Source organism: Monodon monoceros, unplaced genomic scaffold (assembly GCF_005190385.1).
Source record: "Monodon monoceros isolate NGI ecotype Baffin Bay Population unplaced genomic scaffold, NGI_Narwhal_1 Super_Scaffold_6, whole genome shotgun sequence".
Taxonomy (NCBI): Eukaryota; Metazoa; Chordata; class Mammalia; order Artiodactyla; family Monodontidae; genus Monodon; species Monodon monoceros.
This window is the reverse complement of record NW_021703783.1, coordinates 2,502,263-2,524,818: the sequence shown is the minus strand read 5'-3', so window position 1 is coordinate 2,524,818 and position 22,556 is coordinate 2,502,263. Positions and strand designations below refer to the sequence as shown.

Below are 22,556 nucleotides of genomic sequence, written 5' to 3'. Positions count from 1 at the left end.
GCGGCCGGGGCGCGGCGCTGAGAGCCGGCCGGGGCCGGGCCGGGGCCAGGGGCGCAGCGCCATGGGGGGCCCCCGGGCCGCGCGGCTGCTGCTGCTGCTGCGCCCGGTCAAGCTGCTGCGGAGGCGCTTCCGGCTGCTGCTGCTGCTCGCTGTGGTGTCCGTGGGGCTCTGGACTCTTTATCTGGAATTGGCGGCGTCGGCCCAGGTCGGCGGGAACCCCCTGAACCGGAGTGAGTAGCGCCGGGGCCGCGGCAGGCGCGCAGCAGGGAGGGGGCAGGGCCGGCGGCTCCCGCCTCAGGGGGGACCCACCCCCCATCTCAGACCCGGTCTCCACCTCGCTGGGTCTCCAGGTGCCGGGCGCCCCGCGGGAGGGAAGCCGGGGGAGCCTCGGGACCACCCCTGGCCGCACTCGGCTCGCAGACCCGGTACCAGAGAAACGCGTCGACGCGGGCTGAGGTCCGTGTCTGGGGCGCCTTCGGCCGCCTCCACCAGGCCGCTCGCTCCGGTCTGCGCGACCCAAACTTTGCTACCCGCCTTCTCCGTGGCTCGCTCCGTTTGCTCCCCTGCGGCGTTTTCCGGGGGGGGTCCTTTATTTTAACGATACCGCCGTGAGCCACTCGCCTCCCCCTCTTCCCACAGGCCACTCCTCTCCCAGCCCCTTCCTCTTCCTGCAAGTTTCCCACCTCCCTCGAGCGGTCCCCTCTCCTGGTCCTGGCCACCCTCCACCCCCAGCGGGTTGTCTGCAGCCCCCTCGGGAACCCTGCGGAATGAGCTGAACCCCCATACCCTGCTCAGGGCAGCTCAGTGGACCGGGCAGTGGGTAGATTCCTGCTTCTCTTTTTCCACGGAGCCAGAGCCACTTAATTTTTCTGTCTCAGTTTCCTCCTAGGAAAACGGAGGGGATGCTCTCTTTCTCTTTTTACTTCAACAGGCATGCCTGTCCGAGGTGATTTTCAGTTTACTACTGACAGAGTGAAGTAAAACCTCCGAAGTGTCAGGCACTGTGTAAAAGGTCGCTGCAATAGTTGGAAAAAAGAGAAACTCCCAGAACTACTAGGTGTCCTTCCCAATCCTGAAGGGGGGAGGTTTATAATTCCAGACAACGTATGGAATTATAAACATTCCCCCTTTCAGGAAAACTAAGGGACGACTGATGAAACTCTGGTGAGAAGATGCTCTAAGTTCTTGTGTCAGCTGTTCTGCCCAGGGCTGGGTGTGGTGCTTTGCCTCCTCTTGTGGCCAAAGACAGGGAATTACTAGGGTCAGTAATTGAGCTGGTTCAGGACAGAGATGGGTATTTATGGTGGAACCTCTCACTCTGTGGCTGCTGAAATATTTCTGGCTGTGTGTTTGGAGACTGGGCTTCCATTCCTGGTTCTGACGCTAACTAGTTGGGAAATCCAGGCGCAAATGGCAGCTTCTCAGGTAGAAGGAGGGAGTTGGTCCCTTTCAATGTGAACACTACGATTGTGTGATCTCCCCGCCTGAGCATTTCCAGGGTCAGGGAGCCCAGCACACCACGAGGAAGGGTATTCCCAAGTCAGGTCCACAGGTCTCAAGTAGGAAGAGCTCTTCCTTCCGAAGACCAATCTGCCTTCCCTCAGCTCCCCAGACCTTGCTCGCTCCTCTGAAAGACAGAGTATATCTACTCTTCCATACCACGGCCACTCAGAGAGTCCCCCGTGGATGAGCCCAGGTGGAGTGTGGGTGGGTGGGAGGCCCTGGGAGGGATCTCCCTTCTCTCCTCCTTGGCCACCATCTTGTTAACCTGGTAGCCAGTGGAGTCCACTGCACAGATTAAAACCAGAGAGGAGAGACTTCCCTGGCGGTCCAGTGGTTAGGACTCCACGTTTCTACTGCAGGGGGCACGGGTTCCATTCGTGGTCAGGAAACTAAGATCCCGCATGCTGCGGTATGGCCAAACCCAGAGAGCAGAGCAGTTGCTTTGTGACCCTGAAATGAATGGCCTCCCATCCGCCTCCCTCACCCCCCAGCACATACTTTTTCTTTACCCCAAGTGAGCTTTCTCCTCAGAGACCGGAAGCAGTTTGCCATAATTATCATCTCACACCTGGCTCCCAACCTCTGTCTCCTATTGGCTGTCTCATCCTTAGCCATCAATTCCTGGGTCAGTTTCTTTTCCCTTCTAGATGAATCTTCACTTTCTGACTGGGTTTCCTTATTCTTCGTTTCCTTTTCCAAACGGACCCTTCTCCAGAAGAATGTTCTCGGCTTCCTAGTCCAGAATTGGCTTTCCGTTTCCCTAACTGTTGTTTTTAACGGGGGCCCAAGCCTGGGCACTGATGGATCCCTCGTATCTTCTTCTCAGCCTCCTAGAGCCCTGAAGCCCACCTGCTGGCAGGGTGGCTTGTCATGCCGGGCTGTCCCATCGTATTCTACTCTTTCCTTGATTTCCTTTTGGAATGAGATTTAGACAGTGGCTGTGCTTTCTGGCTCCCGGTCCCCCGTCCTTTGTTTTTAAGAAGCTCAGACATCATGCATCAAAGTCCTGCCTTGTCTTATAGGTCTTACTCCCAGCCATTCCTCTGGAGGGAGAGTGGGGAAGGAGGGATTAGAAAGCACAGCGGTAAGAAGAGGGTTGCTAGCCTTCCCTCGCATACACCCTGGCATACAGCAGCAACCAGAGCCCCAGCTTGGTTCTGCTTCCCAGCAAGCCACCCTGCCTCTCTGTAGCAGCCCCTGCCAGCTCACTGTACCACCAGCCTTCCTGTCATTTGTAAGGCCAGCCTCCGTTACCAAGAACCTTTCATTTGCCTGTCCCTGTGTGACTGCCGCCCTGATCTGGTGCTGGGAGAAATGTGTGGAGAGCTGGTAGTTACAAACTCCAGGGTGGTCAAGTAATGACAGGGAGCGTGCTTCCTGCTTCTTATGGAATAACCCCGTAGTTTGAGATGCGTGATATGCAATTTGGGCTCCATCTGTAGAAAAAGATACAACCACATTTGGAGTAACTTCAGGGAGAAGCCACCGAAACTGTTCACGGATAGAAGAATGGGTCCCTTGGACAAAAGAATGAGAGCTGTTTACTCACTCACGCACTTATTTATTTATTATTATTTTTTATAAATTTATTTATTCATTTATTTATTTTTGGCTGCGTTGGGTCTTTGTTGCTGCGTGTGGGCTTTCTCTAGTTGGGGTGCGCGGGCTTCTCATTGCGGTGGCTTCTCTTGCTGCGGAGCACGGGCTCTAGGTGCGCGGGCTTCATACTGACTCATTTAAACAAATATTTGTTTAGCACGTAGCTCGAGCAGGGCATTGTGCTCTGTCACTTAGATGTGGTGATGACTCTGTTATGGTTTCTGCCTCTCACAGCTTTCCCTCTAGGAGGGGAGTTTAGGTGCGTATATGAGAATGATCGTAATAGGAGACAACCGTTAAGTTTTACAGAGGTAGAACCTACACGTTGCTGTGACACTTGTGGAAATGGCACACGGCTCTTTCAACTAATATTTCATGGGAGTGGTGACATTTCAGGAGATCTTGAGGAGTTGGTAAGACTTTAGTGGATGCAGAAAGAGAAAGCTATTCCAGGCAGAGAGGGCAGCAGAAGCCAAGACCAATAGTCAAGGACAAGTTAGTGTTTGGAAATGTTGAGCATCTGGGTTTGGTGAAGCAGAGGGTGTGAAGGAGGATAGGGGATGGCGCCATAGTATGAAAGACTTTGAATAACAACCTTAAAGGGTGGCATTTATTCAGTAGATAAGAGAAAGCAGTCGAAAGTTTTAGAATAAGGTAGTGTTGTAGAATGGATAGGGAAATAGTAAAACTGTTTAACCATACTGTACTTTGGTATGGATGGTGGTGCTGGGATGGGGCGGAAGGTTCCTTACTGTGGCTGGCATTAGTCTTTAGCTGCTGGGTCATGGAGCTCTCCTGAGGACAGGTCAGGGCTCTAGTGGGACATTCAGAGGGCCTGGGGCAGTCACTATATACCAACACGTTCATAAGTGTTCCAGTATTTTGAGAACTGGCACAGGTGTACCGGTGTGTACTGGCTGAGAGCAGCCCCGGGCACAGACTATTGTTGGAAGTTAAAGACCCCGTCCTGGCAGCTTTTAATGAGCTATACCCATTTGTTCAGACTGGATTAGCTACGTCCTGCCAGAGGGCAGAGGTCTGGACTAAAATGGCTTCTAGGTTCTTTGCTCTATAATTGACCTACTGCTGAGACCAACTTGGTGCTGGAGCCAAGCGATCACAGCTGGCCACAGAGCCAGGGCCGAATGGTGGTGCACACCAGCCTCTTTCCACATCTCACAAGGCTGGGTCTGCAATGTCCCCATTTAAGTGTCCAGTGTACCTGCTAAACCCCAAAGGTGTTTCCAAGCCTGAAACTTATAACACGCCTGTCCGGCTGGCCCCTGCGATTCCTAAGTGACTCCGAGTGGGCTGCGGTGGCATAGCCACAGATGTCAGGCGGGCCCTGTGGCTCCCGGGGTCACCACAGACATTCCGATTTGGAAGGGAGACAAACCCTCCAGTGACAGAGGTAGCTCAGGGCAGAACGGTAATCTGAGACGCAGGCCAGGAGAGAGGGGAAAACAGATGAGACAGATGTGTGGGCAGAGCGGGAAGGCTGTGGCTTAGAGCTGAGCCTCAGAGCAGAGGCAAGTGTGGAGGGAAGCACAGCTGCTTCGTGGGCCCCTTGGGCCCGGGACCCTGTCTCATGTCGCCCTGGCTGGGCTGCCCCTCTTTCCCATGGAGCCTCTGGCTCCTTTTCCTCTGTCCTACTTACCTCTCTTTATGCTGCCATTCTGGCCACCCAGCCGCTGCATGGAACTTCAAGTCAGTAATCAATTCAGGGCAAATCCTGGGCACTCAGATGCCTTCTGGTTATGGATGGAGAGCTCTGAATTTCCAAGCGCCTGATGTTCTCACTGGCACATACTTGGCTTATCAGTGACGGATCCAAGAATAGAACCTAGGAATTCTTGTTCCTTGTACCGTAATGCATATAAACAGCAATAGCCTTTAAACACAAATGCGAAGGATAAGAATTAAGCCATCACTGCTTTTCCTGTTAAAAGTGTGTTTCCTTTGGACCAGCGCCGTCTGCACCAGGACCACAGGGTGTGAGGACAGGGGCCCTCACCCAGCCTTGGCCTCTCCTTTCCTGGTCTCTCTAGTCCTTTCTGACGTGGCCGCAGAATCCCAGCAGCACAGCCGGCCCTGCTATCCTGCTGTCACCCAGGGACCCTCGTGTGGGCTGAGGCCCCGATCTCCTGCTCCGTGGTGACTGGGCTGCCGGCCGCCCCTGTCCTGGGAGATGTCCAGATGCCCCGCACGGTTCTGACTGCTTTGCAGCATGAGGCCTTTGAAGCAGCCACTTCTGTGCTGGCTTTAGGAGTGGCTGGTGGCGCACTGCAGTAGTTTTCCAGGCCCCAGAGCCTGGGCTGGGCTTTATGGAGCGGAGCAGAGCAGCCGCCAGAGCAGAGTTTGCTTTGGAAGGGGGCCTGGAGGCTGTTCTTGCAGTTGGCCGCTGACTGTCTGCTTCTCTACCGAGTTCCACCGCTCTCAAATCCTACCCTTTTAATTTCCACGAGCACGCTTCCTTCTGTCCGAGGATGATGAGGTCTCAGCTAGGCCAAGCATACGTTCTGAGCTTTCAGACAACCCTCCTTTGACCTTGTGATCCACAATTAATAGATTTATATGTTACCTGATATAAAAAGTACTACTGGAAGGGGTGAGAGTAGTTTGGATGGGGTATATATAAAGGGTCCCGGGCTGAATATGTTATACATTTGAGCAAAGCATGACGGATAGATTAAATTTTTACAGACTCTTAGGTTCCAACAAGCACTGCTTTCAGTGTTAGAAGTATCCATGAGATGAGCAAAAATGAATATTTTTTTAATCTCTGTGATATTTTAGTATGTAATTTACTTCTTATGCTAAACTTTAAAATTTTTTTACCATTGACCAACTTTTGTAGAAAATAAGCATGCAGATTGTCCATGTGGTCCCTGTTTTTTTTGTTTTACTTTTCATGGAAGTACCTTTTTTTGTTTGTTGGGTTTTTTTGTTTGGTTTGGTTTCTTTTTTTTTGGCCGCCCCATGTGACTTGTGGGATCTTAGTTCCCTGACTAGGGATCAAACCTGGGCCCCTGGCATTGAAAGCCCGGAATCCTAACCACTGGACCACCAGGAAATTCCCATGGGAGTATGTTATATGTACAGAAAAGTGCACATGTAAGGGTACAGCTTGGTGAATCTCCACAAACTGAGCATAGCCTTGTAACGAACACCCCGATGAAGAAACAGAATGGTACGAGCGATTTCTGTCACTACCATGAGCATAGATTAATATAGTCTATTTCTATACCTTATGGAAATGGAATCACACAGTATGTGATTTATTTTAAAATAATATTTCTTTGTGATTATAAAAACAACACATGTTCATTATACCAGATAATGGCTGTGTATCTGGACCACATTAACCCCTATAAAATTACCTTTTTGTGCATGAGGCACCTAGTACAACTGATCCAATAACTTAAGGAGGGGCAAGACCCAGGACCTAAGTGCTATGAGATATAGCCCTGTGACATTCTCCAAGGATGGGATTGGGAGTCATTGCTTATCCTGTGTTTGAGAACCTTCCAGAAACGTTTCTTCTGGTCTTTATTTTTTTTTCCCAGTTTTAGAGATATAATTGACATATTGAAGTGTACAACATAATGATGTGATATTTGTATACATTGCAAAATGATCACCACAGTAAGTTTAGTTAACATCCATCATCTCACATAATTACAATTTTTTTTCTTGTGGTGAGAACTTTTCTTCTGATCTTGATATTAGAGCTAGCTCTGCTCTCTTGAGCAATCCGTTTGTTTTCATTTTTATTGGCCATGTAAATTATATAACCACACAGGTTTCTCCCTTTGTGTTGGTTACTAGAAAGCTTTAGAATTCAGTTTTTGGTTCATTTGGAAAAAAGTGTAAAAGATTTTATGATTTGCACTTTGGTACCAATTTTATTCCTCTATCTTTTTCTTTCTTTCCCACAACTACTGTTAGTTTATGTCATCTTATATTCTGTGGTACTTGCAAGCCGCTTTAACTTTTTCTGGACCAAATCAAGGCATAAAGAAATCAATAAAAGTGCTATGGTATATATAAAAGTATGAAGAAGAAACTGACAGTCACCTATAATCCCACTACTCTGACCTAGAGATTCTTGAAAAGAAAAAATAAAGTATAGGGGCTTCCCTGGTGGCGCAGTGGTTGAGAGTCCGCCTGCCGATGCAGGGGACACGGGTTCGTGCCCTGGTCTGGGAGGATCCCACATGCCGCGGAGCGGCTGGGCCCGTGAGCCATGGCCGCTGAGCCTGTGCGTCCGGAGCCTGTGCTCCGCAACGGGAGAGGCCACAGCGGTGAGAGGCCCGCGTACCGCAAAAAAAAAAAATAATAATAAAGTATAATAGCTGTGATAACCAGATGCTGGATTCTGGAAAGAATTCTAGATTAAAACCCCCCCAAAACATGAATTATTATTTTCCTGATGTTTTTGTTTTTAGTCTATTTAGGTATTGAAAAATTGAATGACATTCAAAAATAAATTCTCACCTCCTTATGTGTGAAGCGGACATCAAAAGCTTGGAATTTACTGACATGCTGGGGCCTGAGCCACTGTCATTGGAAACAATGACATAAATGTAAGGAAAATTTAATAAAGCTTGGGGCACCCCTGACAATACTAGTAAAACAACCGAGGGGACTGGCCAGGAAGGCCAGGAACCTCAAGTTTGTCCTTTGGGCTTCTAACCTCCCCCCAGGCCAGTGGGGGTACCAGGAGTGTGAAGAGCTGTGGCTTCTGGGTGTAGAAAGTCACGAACATGAGCCGTCCAGCCCCTTTACTAACAGATGAGAAAACAGGCCAGGGGAAGAGGTGTTATCTGCCTCCTACCCATTTATTCTCTTCTTTTAAACTGTGTTTTTGGGAATTCCCTGGTTAGGACTCGGCGCTTTCACTGCCAGGGCCCAGGTTCGATCCCTGGTTGGGGAACTAAGATCCCATAAGCCATTGCAGGTGGAATTGTGCTTTATGGCACCAAGACCTGGGAAGAGGGCCCAAGGTGGGAAAAGGAGAAGGAAAGGTGGGGGTGGGAATAGAGAAATGATATTCCAGACAAACCATGGATTTTATAGAGGCACACCTGGGAGACACTGTGGGTTCAGTTCCAGACCTCCACAATAAAGTGAATATTGCAAGAGGGTCACACAAATGTTTTGGTTTCCCAGTGCATATAACAGTTATGTTTACACTATACTGTAGTCAATTAAGTGTGCAGTAGCATTATGTCTAAAAAAAAAAATCTACATACCTTCATTCAAAAATACTTTATTGGTCGAATTCGGGGAAAAAATAATTTATTGGTTAAAAAAATGCTAACCATCATCTGAGCCTTCAGTGAGTCATAATCTTTATGTAATAGTAACATCATTAAAAAAAGTAAGTAACATCAACGATCACAGATCACAGATCACCATAACAAAGAGAATAATAATGAAAAAATTTGAAATAGTGTGGGAATTACCAAAATGTGACACAGAGACACGAACTGAGCAAAGGCTGTTGGAAAAATGGTGCTGATAGACTTGCTCGACACTCAACGCAGGGTTGCCACAAACCTTCAATTTGTAAAAAATCCAGTATCTGAATTGGGCGATTGGTATTGACATGTATACACTGATGTGTATAAAATTGATGACTAATAAGAACCTGCTGTATAAAAAAATAAATTAAAAAAGAAACTAATACTCAACTTTCGTATGGAAATATGTTAATGTAAATGTTTCAGACATTACAGGAAATTCCTAAAAGTCTTATATGTTCTGGTATAATGTTATAAGTCATAATTCTAGTTATTATTTTAAAATGTATATCTCAGAAATAACTAAATTTCCTTGTCAATTGCATTATTATGAACTTTCATCAAATCTTTAACCGTGGTCATTTTTAAGGCTTTTGTCATTTACAGACAGTTCTGGGTGCACTCTGGTGCTTTTGCGAAAATGTGCCTATAAAAGGGTTTTTACCTTCAAGGAATTCATGGAAAAGACTGACAAGCCCAGGTTTCTGGTAACTGACTCTACTGCTGAACTGAATGAATAAGCATTTTCAGAGCTCTAATGGAAAACTGATGAACTCATAAAAGTGCTAACAAAAGATCAAGATGAAAAAAAATTAATGACATGGGACTAGTGAACTGGTGAGGATGATTATAATTTTTGTGACTTTCTGTTTGAATTAAAAAAAAAATCCAGTATCTTGGAAGTGCAGTAAAGCCAGGAAATTGAGTGATGTGTAGTTTTCGATTCTTTTTTATTTTGCAAATCTTGAATGGCTGCAGAGGTGATTTATTTTAAAACTTATGTAAAATGTTTATGGAGCATTTACTTTTTTGTGGGGGACTGAGTGGGATAAAAAGCATTGATGATTCCTGGAAAAACTTATGGAATTTAAAGACAGGGCAGGGTTCAAATCCAAGCTTTATTTCTCACCAGCTGCAGGACTTTGTATAAAGTACTTATTCCTTTTCAAGCCTCAGATGCTTCATCTGGGTAATGGGGTTATATGACCTCCCTGTGGAGCTTTTCTTATGATTCGATTCAATAAGATTTAGCCAGCCTTGCACATGTGAAGTGCCCAGTTAGATTGAACATAAGCCTAGCACATGTCAGGAGCTAGGAGAGAGTTGGCTCCCATCTCTTCCCCTTCAGAGTTTACAATCTGGTAAAAATTAGAAAAAGGCTGGCAGGCAGGAGTATGGAGATGCATTCCTCAGCTGGCCCTCTTGCCACTGTCTCTCCAGCTTCTTGGCCCGTGACAGAGCTGTGCCCGGTCCCTCCGCCGTCTCCAGGCCATCCACGCCTGCACCTGCCACCACACGCGCATTCTGCCACAAGACTCTTTTCCATCCTCCATCTTTCTGTCTGCACCCCAGACACAGATCTGCACTGATGGGGAGGGGTGGGTTAGAAGTCAAGGGTTTTGTGGAGAATGAGAGCCATTTGGCAACGGACCAGGGCACCAAAGTTCAGCAGTTGGGCAACGTAGCCTGTCGCTCTACTGCGTGTCCCTGAGTATACTCGGAGGACTTCCGGGTCTCAGAGGCAGGAACACTGGGCTTTATCTCTGTTTTAATCCAAGCTCTGAAGCTGATTTATCGCGGGTGATTGCACAGGTCCTGTTTCTTTTGAGGGCTTCAGTTTCGCAGTCTTCCATTCAATGGGATGCTTGTTTCCGGGTCTGGTTTGGAGCCACTACCGTGTCACAAAGGGGCCAAGGGGCCAGTCCATCTTTGGACTTTGGGCTCCGGTCTTTCAAGACTCAGTTGCCTGGCGGAGGGGTGGCAGTTATCCCAGCGCTTCTGGCTATTTGGCCCCCAAGGTCATCCCTGACAATGTGGCCTCCATTCAAGCAGTTGCTTCAAAGATTAAAGGCCTCTCTGCTGAGATCTTCTTACAAATCCCTTGATCCTCTCCTTTCCACCCTTCCTGCCAACCGGGGACCAAATGGATGTGTGCAGGCCTGTGCACATGCACAGCCCCCTGGCCCGCCAGCTGATCTCTGGACCTCTCACCACCACCTCTTAGCCAAAGATTCGGGGCAGGGGGGTGCGGTGAGGACTTGGGAGGCTTCCCCAGGAGCCAGGCACAGAGTGTCGGGGTGAATTCTCAGTTCCTGGTTCTGCTTCTTTATTTCAGCTGAGCAGAGGGCTGGGAAAAGGGAGAGGCTGAGAGCACATCTCAGGTGAACAGCTTCCAGCAACAGAAGGCAGGCAAGCTGCACAGGCACAAAGAAGGGGTAGAAAATTAGGGAGGGACATCGAGGCAGAGGCATCTACCCCATTTTTTCTTTTGATTCAATGACTGTATTTTTCATATCTGTAAGTTTTACTTGGTTCTACTTCAGATTTGGTTCCTTTTTAAAAATTGTTCTGTTTTTAATACTCTAAAATTAATTTTGCCTAGTATGTTATCTAGAGCTGCACCAATGTTCACATCTTCATTTTTTGACCCCTGGAGATTGCCCTTACTTTATGGAGCCCTTAGCTATGTAAATAAGAAGTTTGTCAAATTTTATGCAGCATTTCTTAGTGTTCTGCTGTATTTCCCCAAAAGAAGAGCTCTGGCTTGAAGTTTTTTATTTTTATTTATTTATTTTTTAACATCTTTATTGGAGTGTAATTGCTTTACAATGGTGTGTTAGTTTCTGCTTTATAATAAAGTGAATCAGCTATACATACACATATTATGGCTTCAGTTTTTAAGACCTCCTCCAGCTCCAAGATTCTGTTGTTATTGGGGTGTGTGTGTGTGTGTCTAAGCAAAGGTGGCTATTTGGAGGGGGTGTCTAGCATAAGCTAACTAAAAGTTTAGGGAACTTAGATCCTGAGGGCAGAGGCTCCCACAGGGTGAAGGAGATGAAATTGGAAGGGTGGTTGTGACGTGATTGCAGAGTCTCGAGTGCCAGGGTGCCGCGCGTTTGGACTTGGTAGAGAGCAATATAGAATTTTTTTAATTTCTTTTTTTTAATTGCAGTACAATTGATGTACAATATTATATAAGTTACAGGTGTACAATATAATGATTCACAATTTTTTTAACTTTTTATTTCATATTGGAGTATAGTTGATTAACAATGTTGTGTTAGTTTCAGGTGTGCAGCAAAGTGATTCAGTTATACGTATACATGTATCTGTTCTTTTTCCAATTCTTTTCCCAGTTAGGTTGCTACAGAATATTGAGCAGAGTTCCCTGTGCTCCACAGTAGGTCCCTGTTGGTTATGCATTTTAAATATAGCCTTGTGTACATGTCAATCCCAAACTTCCTAACTATCGCTCTGCCCCACCTTTTCCCCTCTGGTATCTTAAGTCTGTTCTCTAAGTCTGTGAGTCTGTTGTGATTCACAGTTCTTAAAGGCTATACTCCATTCATAGTTACTATAAAATTGTATTCCCCGTGTATTGTATTGACTGTATTCCCCGTGTTGTTCAATATATCATCGTAGCTGATTTTTTTTTTTTTTCTTTGCGGTATGCGGGCCTCTTACCGTTGTGGCCTCTCCCGCTGCGGGGCACAGGCTCTGGACGCGCAGGCTCAGCGGCCACGGCTCATGGGCCCAGCCGCTCCGCGGCATGTGGGATCTTCCCGGACCGGTGCACGAACCCGTGTCCCCTGCATTGGCAGGCGGACTCTCAACCACTACGCCACCAGGGAAACGTCTGTTTTTTCTTCATTGCAAGTCCTACCCCTTTATTGCCCCTCCCCGCTTCCCTCTCCCAACAGGTAGCCACTAGGTTGTTCTCTTTATCTGGGAGTCTATTTCTATTTTGTTATATTCACTAGTTTGTTGTATTGCAACATAGATTTTTGAAAGCAGGGATTTTATATGATGAGGGCAGTGTTTCTTATTTTCATCCACGGATTCATGCTTTAATTCTTCAGACACTTACTGGACACCTTTTTTTTCTTTTTTTTTAAAGCAGTTCTTTATTTATTTTAAAATTTATTTTATTTACTTTTTTTGGCTGCGTCGGGTCTTTAGTTGTGGCTTGCGGGGTCTTCGTTGCAGCACCTGGGCTTCTCTCTTGTTGTGGCGCACGGGCTCCAGAGAGTGTGGGCTCTGTAGTTTGTGGCACGCGGGCTCTTGTGTGAGGTGCGCCAGCTCAGTAGTTGTGGCACATGGGCTTAGTGGCTCCGCGGCATGTGGGATCTTAGTTCCCCGACCAGGGATCAAGCCCACATCCCCTGCATTGGAAGGCGGATTCTTTACCATTGAACCAGCAGGGAAGTCTGTGGACACCTTTTATGTCCTAGGAACAGTGATTATTGGCAGATGAAGCTGCTGGAGGTTCGTAAGATGGTTTGGTGACAGAGGCCACCTAGGTGGTCACTGCAGTGACCTAAGGTGTGGGCGATGAGTGCCTAGCTGAGGAGGGTGACAGGAAAGCTGAGACCTGTCAGAGAAACATGTGACACTTTGGCAGTATTGTTGATGCAGAAGATGATAGGATACTAAAGTTCTGAGCTTCACACGTGGTCCTCTGGCTATGCTCTGCCGTAATCATTTAAATTAAGGGCCGCCTTGCACACCCAGTATCTCAGAAGTGGTCTCTGGGGAAGAAAGTGCCTCTGTTTCTTCTTACACTTTCCTCTGGGACCTGGATGCCATGCTGGTCCTTCAAGAGAATACATACAAAGGGACAGGAGACAGACACTCATTCACCAAATATGTAGTGAGTGTGCGTACATGCTAGGCAGTGTTGTAGGTATTAGGGATGGAGAAGGGAACCAGACATTTCAGGGCTTTGCTGTCATGGAGCTTACATTGCATGAGGACAAGACAGGTAATGAACACTTCAACAAAGAGATGAGAATTTCAGATGGCGGTGAGGTCTTGGGAGAGAATGAAACAGGTGATGGCATAAAGTTTTTGGACGGAGGATGGGAGAATTGAGGCCAGGAGAGTGAGGGGCTCCCGAGGGTCAGTGCCACAAGCACCCCAGGAATTCAGAGGATGGGAGCTGGCAGAGGGGGGACGGGTGGACCAGGGTCAGCGCTGGTTTTTAGGAAGCGTATCTTCCTGCCACCTCCCATAGTCCTGGAGCAGTGTCCTCCTTCCCCCTCCTTCTGGGGGGATAGGGTTGGCCTCCCACTCTTGGTTTCCTGCTGGGAGCACCTGAGCCAGGGCTCTGGCCAGGGGCTCTACCTAGGCTTGGGGAGAAGTAATACAGCAAGTCCTCTACAAACGAACGAGTTCCGTAAGTCCGGTTTGTTCCTGAGTCCAACAAAGTTAGCCTAGGTACCCAACTAACACAATCGGCTATATAGTGCTGTACTGTGATCGGTTTATAATACTTTTCACACAACTAATACATAAAAACAAATAAACCCCCAAATTAAAACATTTTTGATCTTACAGTACATTCCCTTGAAAGATAGAGTAGTCCAGCACGACAGCTGGCACACAGGGGCTGGCATCGAGTGAACAGGCAGGAAGAGTTACTGACTGGAGGAGGGAGAGGAGGTGGGAGATGGTAGAGCTGAAGGGTCGTCAGCAACAGGAGACGGAGGAAGCTGCAATTTCACTCACGCCTGACATTGATGGACTGCACGTTTGTATCTTTGAAATTTCGCAACTTGAAGGTTCATACGTAGGGGACTTACTGTAACGTCTGTTTTTTCTTCATTGCAAACTTGGATCCCAAAACTGGGGTGTGGGGAGCACATCCTGTGGGCATCCCCGTTGGAATGAATCTCTGCCCCCCTCCCTCACTCTGCTTTTTTGTACTCCGTTAGGGTACTACTCAGAGGCTGCCTTGCCTGGGTTATTTCTGTTTGTCTGTCTTCCCCCACGAGATTGCATTTCTTGAGTGCCGGACCTGGGCACTTCCCCCTTGGTCTCCCTGGTGCAGAGATTTTTAACCTTTTGTGGCTTGTGTACACTTGTAAGAATCTGATGAGGAAACTGGCGACCCTCTCCCCAGAAATTTGCCTCCCCCCCTCATATTTTGCATAATATTCTGGGAAGGTGCACAGGCCCCTGACACCCCTCCGTGGATCCCTAGTTGAGAACTCTGCCTGAGTGCCTTGCCCGATACCTGCACATGGTAAATTCTCAGAGTTTGGTTGACTTGGGGACATCCTCCCAATTAAATCCCTCTACCCTAGTTGCGGTGGTGGGGAGGGGAACAAAGAGCCAGGAAGCAGTCCAGCTGCTAGGAGATGCAGAGGAGCGCGTATAAACTCTGGGAGTGACTGTCCAGAGAGCAGTAGCTTCACCGTCGCTTCTCGTCATGGGGAGCCAGAGCTGGGGTCTCCTGTCCCTCGGGCTGGTCTTCCTCAAACTCTTCACCGCTGCTCTGCCGGCTCATGATACCCTTCTGCCTGCCGTTCACGCCCCTGCCCATCCTGTCGGCCTCATCCCTTTCCTGAAGCCTTCCTTGTTGTTTCTGTGCCAGCTGACCTCACCCTCTCTGGAACGTCTGTTGAACTATCTGATACTCACAGCTGATATCTTCTTTGATGCCTCCTTCGTCTGGGTTGCTCTTGTGAACTCCAGCTTAGGTTGTCAGAGAAGCCAGAGGTGGCTCCCAAGTGTCCGGTCATGGCAGTTTGCTTCACCCTCCCCACGAGCACTCATGGAATTGATAGAATTCAGCACTGATAGAATTCAGTCCACATAGCCTTCGCTGGGCCTGCATTTCCCCTGTGTGGACACTGCCAGCCCTTCTGCCTTAACTTCTGAGGTTGCTGTGGTGTCCTCCACGCCACCTGCCAGTGTCTTTACTCTTCCCTTTCTCCCTCCCTCCCTCTCTTCCCTCCCTCCCTTCCTTCCTTCCCTCCCTCCCTCCTTTCCTTCCTAGCTTGCTCAGAAGTCAGACTACCTGAGTTTAAATCTGTGAGCAGGTGACTAAGCATCAATGTGTCCTGGTTCCTTATCTATAAAATGGAATTATTAATAGTGGTACCTACCTCACTGGGTTTCATCATGACAATTAAGTGAAGTAACACATATAAAGTACTTAGAACAGTTCCTGGTACAGTTCCTGTTTAATAAATCTTAGCTATTATTATTGATTATCACTTAATCAGCTTGTAAAGCCCCTTTGTCTCTCTTTTGATTGTTTTTTGGGTGCTTTCTCTCACATATCATAAAGAATCCTAGGATAGGAATGGAGTGCCGAGATTTTAAAATTCTGAGATGGAAAATACCTGCCTTTCTTATTCCAGGTCAGTGGCAGGCATCTCCAGTAGAACATGAAATTCTCTTCCTGAGCCCAGTTGCAGACTCAGAATTTTTCTCAACACAGCTCGCCAGGCTGTCGCTACAAGTTGACTGGAGTTGCCTCTTAAAGTGCAGTGTTTGCGCAGCCTTCTGATTTTACCAGTGAAGGATTTAAGGCCGAGAGTGTTTTCAGCACCTGCCCAGGGAGCAATGCTGGGCCCAGGACTCCCAGTGCCCATGCAGTGCTCTCACCATCCCTTTCTGTTTGCTGAGAAGCTTCCTTTTAATGTCTGAGATTCACGTGGTCCTTTTTCCCTGATGTGTACTAAGTATGCATATGACTGGTTCTCAGATCTATTTATCTTGCCAGTTACCTAGCTGAAGTTATTGCCATTTAGCTGGGGGTGGATCATGTGTCCAACTCAGCTGCTGTTGGGCTGATCTGTGGGTTTTCTGAAATTTCTCCAGCGACACTCTGCATTGATAGTGCACTGATAGCTGAAGGTCACCTGCAAGGAAGTTCTTATTGATGTTGAATTCTCATATTGCAAAGGGCGGCCAAGACGTGACAGTCCTCATCCAGCAGGTCCCTTTGTCCCTTGCACCCTCCCATCCTCAAAACAGAGCCCATTTTGGGCTTCCCTGGTGGCGCAGTGGTTGAGAATCTGCCTGCCGATGCAGGGGACACGGGTTCGTGCCCCGGTCCAAGAAGATCCCACATGCCGCGGAGCGGCTGGGCCCGTGAGCCATGGCCGCTGGGCCTGCGCGTCTGGAGCCTGTGCTCTGCAACGGGAGAGGCCACGGCAGTGAGAGGCCTGCGTACCGAAAAAAAAAAACACAGAAAACAGAGCCCATTCTGCTAAAGAAGCATAGACCTTAAAAAAAAAAAAAGCACATGGAGTTAACGATTTCCTGTCTTACCTCCTTGAGTTGAGGAGGGATGGGGAATAGCAATAGACAAAGCTGATTGATTGATTGAATAGATCTTTATTGGAGTATAATTGCTTACAACCACTATGGAGAACAGTATGGAGGTTCCTTACACAACTAAAAATAGAACTACCATACGACCCAGCCATCCCACTACTGGACACATACCCTGAGAGAACCATCATTCAAAAAGAGACGTACCACAGTGTTCACTGCGACAAAGTTGATTTTAAATCAGAAGAATCCAGGAGCACGTGAATCATGAAACCCTTTGGTAGGAAAACATGTAACAAATTGTGAAAAATGTTATCTTCTCCTGCTTCTCTGTAGAAGGATACAAGGGGATGAGGGCTGATGTTTTCATAATCCTAGTACTAGGATTATGGGAGTCTGTAAGTGGCAATTCTTTTTGGGGGTAAAAGATGAAATGGATGACAAGTTGAAGAAAAATTGCAGGTAGACAGCAATAAGTGGGTTCAGAACGTGTTTGGAAGAGTTCAGAGAGGAGGTGGAAATAATAATATTAAAGCTTGATTTAGCATGTTGAATAAGAATTCAATTTTGCTCTGATGCATGAAAATTAGAAAAATGTTTGCATAAGTAACATTCTACAATAGTGAAGCTTTAATTATACTCCTTAGGAAATACCACCTGTCTGTTGCAGGGAAACATTTACGGAAGCAGGAGCTATTAAATTGGAAGTTGATATTTACCACTTTGAGAAAAAGAAATGGGTATAAACTGCCCAAGGTACTTGCTCATGTAAAAATTAGGGGGGGGTTCGATTTCTGGGAAATGAAAATATACTGTAATATTTTTAGGGAAACAACTATGAAATACTTTTGGCACCCCTTACAGATCCAAAGTAGTTTTCTCTTAGTTTAGCAAGATAAACATATATTGTACATAACTTGGTTTGTACAATAAATGATTACGCTTGGTATATTTAGATGTCGGGAAGCCTGAAAGGCAGAAGAAAACCCCAAAGTTGTTTCTTCTAAAACCAAGAAAAAAAATTCTCAAGAAGGAGTTGTTTTTCTATACTTTTCTGCTCCTTTATGTCTCTGAGAAGGTTTGGAAACTCCCAGGGTGGTGAACACTTTCCCCAGCTGGCAGGGCTTTCAGGAACCAGTCACGTGAGGGACGCATGGATGCCTGGGGAGAACAGTGGCCCTTGTTTCACGTGGAACCTTCTTCCTGGGAACTTGGACCCAGTCAGGCTGCCGGCATACTTTGGGATTAGAGGCTGCTGCCCCTTTTCCCGAAGGAAGATCAGTCATTTCCACCTGTCTGGGAGGGTGTCCTCGGCCAGAGCCTATGGGTGGGGGACCATTTGCATGCTGAACCCTGGAGTTCACGGGGAAGACAGCAGCTAGGGCTGCTCCTTTATTAGAGAGGGCAGGCAAGAGGTGCTGGCATAGACAAACCCGTGAGACCCACTGAAGGGTTCCGACTCTCAGAACAGGAGAGAGATGCGGATGGCTCAGGAGCTCAGCGGGCTGCAGTCTGTGGTCCAGGCTCTCCCCTGGGCAGCTCAGCACCTGCGCAGGGCCTTTGGATTCACGGCTGTGCCTTAAGGGTGTCACTGTCCTATCCTGCCCAGAGCCCTCCCCTCCACCAGCTGATGGATGTTCCCTGGGCTGCCAGAGCTGGAATGGGGGAGTGGGATGTGGAATCTGGTCTTCAGCAGAAGGGGCTGCACCTGCGGGGGCCTTTGGCCGTCCACAGCCAGCCAACGAGGGAGACAGAACGAACCGTGAAGGAAACGTGGAGGAGAAGTCGTGCTGCTAAGGAAGAGATGAGCAGCAGGGTCAGGTGCGGGTGAGAGGTCCCAAAGGGAGGCCTGGCGTGCTTGGCCAAGCAGCAGGAGGTCACTGGTGAGCTGGCTGATCGACTGAGGCCTGTCATAGCAGAAGGAGGAGAGGAGAAGCCATGTTACAGAACCGGAGCATCTGGGCTTTCTTTTCAGCACAGTGTTAAGGGAAAGGACCCTGGGCTGGAGTCAGGGGACCTGGGTTCCAGTCTTGGTTCTGATCTGAACTGGCTTTGTGACTTTGAGCAAGTCACTTCTGCCCTGTGGGCCTCGCTTCCTTATTTGTAAATGGAGCAGGCTTCGCTCCTTGGTCCTTGAGGTGCTCTCTGGCTCTGACACTGTTCGCAGAGGAAGCGGTGTTTGCCTCAACACTGAGGATTCTGAGCTGGAGGTGGCTGGAGAAAGGTTGGAAGCGAGAAGGTGCCGGATTCAGAGCCCTTCTCTACTCGCTTCCTAGCCGTGTGACCCTGCCTTCCCAGGCAGGCAGAAGTGGGAGTTGGGCACTGGGTCCAGCTCTTACTGGCGAGACAGTGGCCGTCCCCCACCTTCCCCTCCCCCACTTACCTGGGTGTGGGAGGACAGTCTCCCCAGGTGGGGTTGGTGAGGGAGGGGTGAGGCTGGATGAGCCCTGGGTAATGGGCCTGGGGGCGATGGTCTCGGAAGCCTTTGGCTGGAGAGGCTCGGTGACCTTGCAGGCATTTCACAGCCCCTGGTGACCACGGTCATCTTCCTTGTAGCCCTCCTACTCCTCTGCATTTCTGAGCAGTCCCCCGCCCGGAGCCTCCCCGCCGTCCCTCCCTGCCCCTGGGCAGCCCTCTGTGTGCTCAGCCCCCAGAGGCAGGCCTGCTGCCCGGGATCGGCCTCTTATTTTCGCAGCTCCAGCCACAGGCTTCCTGACCAGACTGTCAGAAGCTGGGGGGCTTGGAGGTGGGGGTCAGGGAGCCATGGGCTCGGGCTCTGCCTCAAAAGGTGCCCCTCCTGGAGGAGATGCCCCTCCCAAAGAAGGGGGCGGGCACTTCTGGATTCTCCCTCCCAGGGTCCCTGGCTCAGGTCACCTGACTCGGTGAGTGTCCCCATGCTCTCTGTGATGGGAATGATGGTCCTGACCCCACAAGGCCGTGGTGGCCATTGAGGCCCTGGCACATTTAAGCTCTCAGGAGAGGGTGTGTTCCTTTCCTTGCTGGACTTCGAGCTCAGAACAGGACAGCGTGTTCCCAGAGGTGCAGACGTGGAGGAGAAGCTGAACTTCCACACACACATGCTTCTGTTCCCGGTCCCCCAGCCCGAGGCTGACCCTGCGGGGGAAGCGGGACTCTGCTCTGTGCTGTGGTCCCTGCCCCCTTGCTGTCCTGAGGCTCCCAGGCTCCCATTACCTCACCGCAGGGCCCATCTGGCAGAGGGAGCGTGGAGCTGCCTGGGTGGAGAGCAGGAGGCTAATTTTAGACCTGGGGACTCCCTGCCAACAGCTGTGGCTGCCTGGCAGTGGGGCTGGGCTGCCCGCCGAGAGCCCTGGGCCCGGCCCTCCAGGTCTGCTCTCGGGAACACATTCCTGCCTCTGTCCCAGCTGCAGGATGGCCTGGGGGGACAAGGGTTCCTCTGCACAGGGGGTGGGACCTTGAAGCCACTGCTTTCTCCAAGTCTTCCTTTTCCCTTCTTGCATAAAGATAGCTCAGTCCTCCTTCTCTTTCTAGGTGGCTCTGTACCCCAGAAACTACTGATAGGGTACCTCCATCGTGGGGCAGCTGGGGCAACATGGAGAAGAGACAGAATCCCCAGACTGTCCTGGGTTTATGGGCTAAATCCAGCCTCCCGCTCACCACCAAGCTAAGTCTAATATCGTTTTTCTCAACCTTTTTCCTCTTGGCACACCTCAAAAATGACGGAAGAAGGTATTTGCATCACATATGGAGGTAAAGAGATAAGCATATTTGTGGTTGGAGACAGCCAGCCCCAGGGTTCTGCTGCCCCGGGAACTCAAGGGGTTGGTACTGGCACCTGTGTCACCCACGCGAAGCCCGCCAGGGGGTCAGGACACACCTGTTGGAGGCTGTGACATCATTCTCCAGCATGCCAAGTCCTAGCCCCAGGAGACAGCTCCTGGGTTAATCGTAGGTTTGTGCTGGAAGGGGACCCAGGGAGCATGGAAGCTGTCCTCACCTTTTACAGATGAGGAGACTGAAGACTAGAGACGTTTTGCCCAGGGTTAAGCAGATGAGACTTAAAAAACCAGTCGGGCTTCCCTGGTGGCGCCGTGGCTGAGAGTCCGCCTGCCGATGCAGGGGACACGGGTTCGAGCCCCGGTCCGGGAAGATCCCACATGCCGCGGAGCGGCTGGGCCCGTGAGCCATGGCCGCCGAGCCTGCGCGTCCGGAGCCTGTGCTCCGCAACGGGAGAGGCCACAACAGTGAGAGGCCCGCGTACCGCAAAAAACAAAACAAAAAAAAACCAGTTGTGGTTCTAGTTCTGCTAGGACATTTCTTCATTTATCCGATATTTATTGAATACTGTGAAGTTCAATATTCTGGGGATACAAAGATGAAAAATAGTTGCTGGGACTCAATCTGTTTTTGGTGAAAAGAAGATCAAGGAAAAAACAACAACAACAAAAAGATACCATTTTTCCCACCGTCATATTGGCAAAAATTAAAGATTTTGACCTTCAAAAAAAAGATCAAGGAAGCAGTTCGGGAAGGTGTTATTTTGGGGGAGAGAGATGGGAATGAGATTGGACAGAGACACAAGAGGCTTCAAAGGAATTGATTATGTCTACTTCTTAGGCAGACTGATGGGCACACAAGTGTTATTCTTTGTTTTTAAAAAATAAGTTTATTTGTTTATTTATTTTTGGCTGAGTTGGGTCTTCGCTGCTGTGTGTGGACTTTCTCTAGTTGCCATGAGCGGAGGCTACTCTTGGTTGTGGTGCACGGGCTTCTCATTGCGGTGGCTTCTCTTGTTGCGGAGCACGGGCTCCAGGCGCGTGGGCTTCAGTAGTTGTGGCACGTGGGCTCAGTAGTTGTGGCTCGTGGGCTCTAGAGCGCAGGCTCAGTAGTTGTGGCGCACGGGCTTAGTTGCTCCACGGCATGTGGGATCTTCCTGGACCAGGGCTCGAACCCGTGTCCCCTGCATTGGCAGGCGGATTCTTAACCACTGCGCCATCAGAGAAGTCCAGGTGTTATTCTTTAAAGCATTCATCTGTATCCTTTTATATGTATGATATAATTCTTTTAAAAAGTAATTTAAAAAATACAGGGAGTTTACAAACTACAGAAAAATGGCCTTTGGGGGGCTTAGGTAAGCAGAAGAGAGACAGGTCAATCAGTTATTACCTGGCAGGTGAGGGGTGCTAGTGCAGAGCTATTGTAATAATAGCCCACCGTGTGTACTTTGCAAGGAGCTCATTCAATCTTCACAATGGCTCTTGGGGGGATGGGAGCCTTTATATAGATGCCACTTTACAGGTGAGAAAACTGAAGTTCAGAGAGCTTACTTACCTTGTTCAGGGTTTTGTGGCGAGTCATCTTTGCAGTCAAGTTTGAGTGCGGACATCCTAGCCATTACATGGGTTGATTTCGCAGTCAGTTGGCCTGTGGGGTTGGGTGGAGGATATAAAGGCAGGAAGGTTACTTAATCTCTGTAAACTTCTACTTCCAAATCTGATAAATGGAACTCATTTTACTTGGTGTTCCTTCTTGTGCAAATAATTTGAATATAAAAGCACTGTATCAGTGTGAAAGCTGACACTTACTGAGAAGTAATGCTGTGTCAGCTCCTTCTCAGGTAGTACCTCCTCTGATCTTCCCTCTGCCCCACCGAGAGCACCAGGCAGTCTGCCTTCTTGCTCTCAGCATTCCTCTGTTAATAAAACTCTCTTCTCCCTGCCTTCTCCAGGGGAGCTGGCTTCAACTTTGCCATGACGTCCATTCCGGAGCTGAGATGCTAGAGATACAAAGTCCTGTCTTTAGCCCACCCCCAGCGTGAGCGATACTGTTCTGTTGGCCCACGCCAAGTTCTGTGGTTATCTCTGGGGAGGCACCATCACCCTC

General features: G+C 48.8%; 1 protein-coding gene across 1 annotated transcript in view; it reads left to right on the top strand.

The window, feature by feature from the left end:
* The first annotated feature begins 61 nt into the window (after window positions 1–61).
* The window catches only part of B4GALNT3 (beta-1,4-N-acetyl-galactosaminyltransferase 3), a 92,989-nt gene continuing 70,494 nt past the window's right edge, over window positions 62–22,556 (top strand). Inside the window, exon 1 of the mRNA XM_029206531.1 lies at window positions 62–230. Within this exon, the coding sequence (XP_029062364.1) occupies window positions 62–230 (169 nt within the window). The remainder of the gene's footprint in view (window positions 231–22,556) is intronic.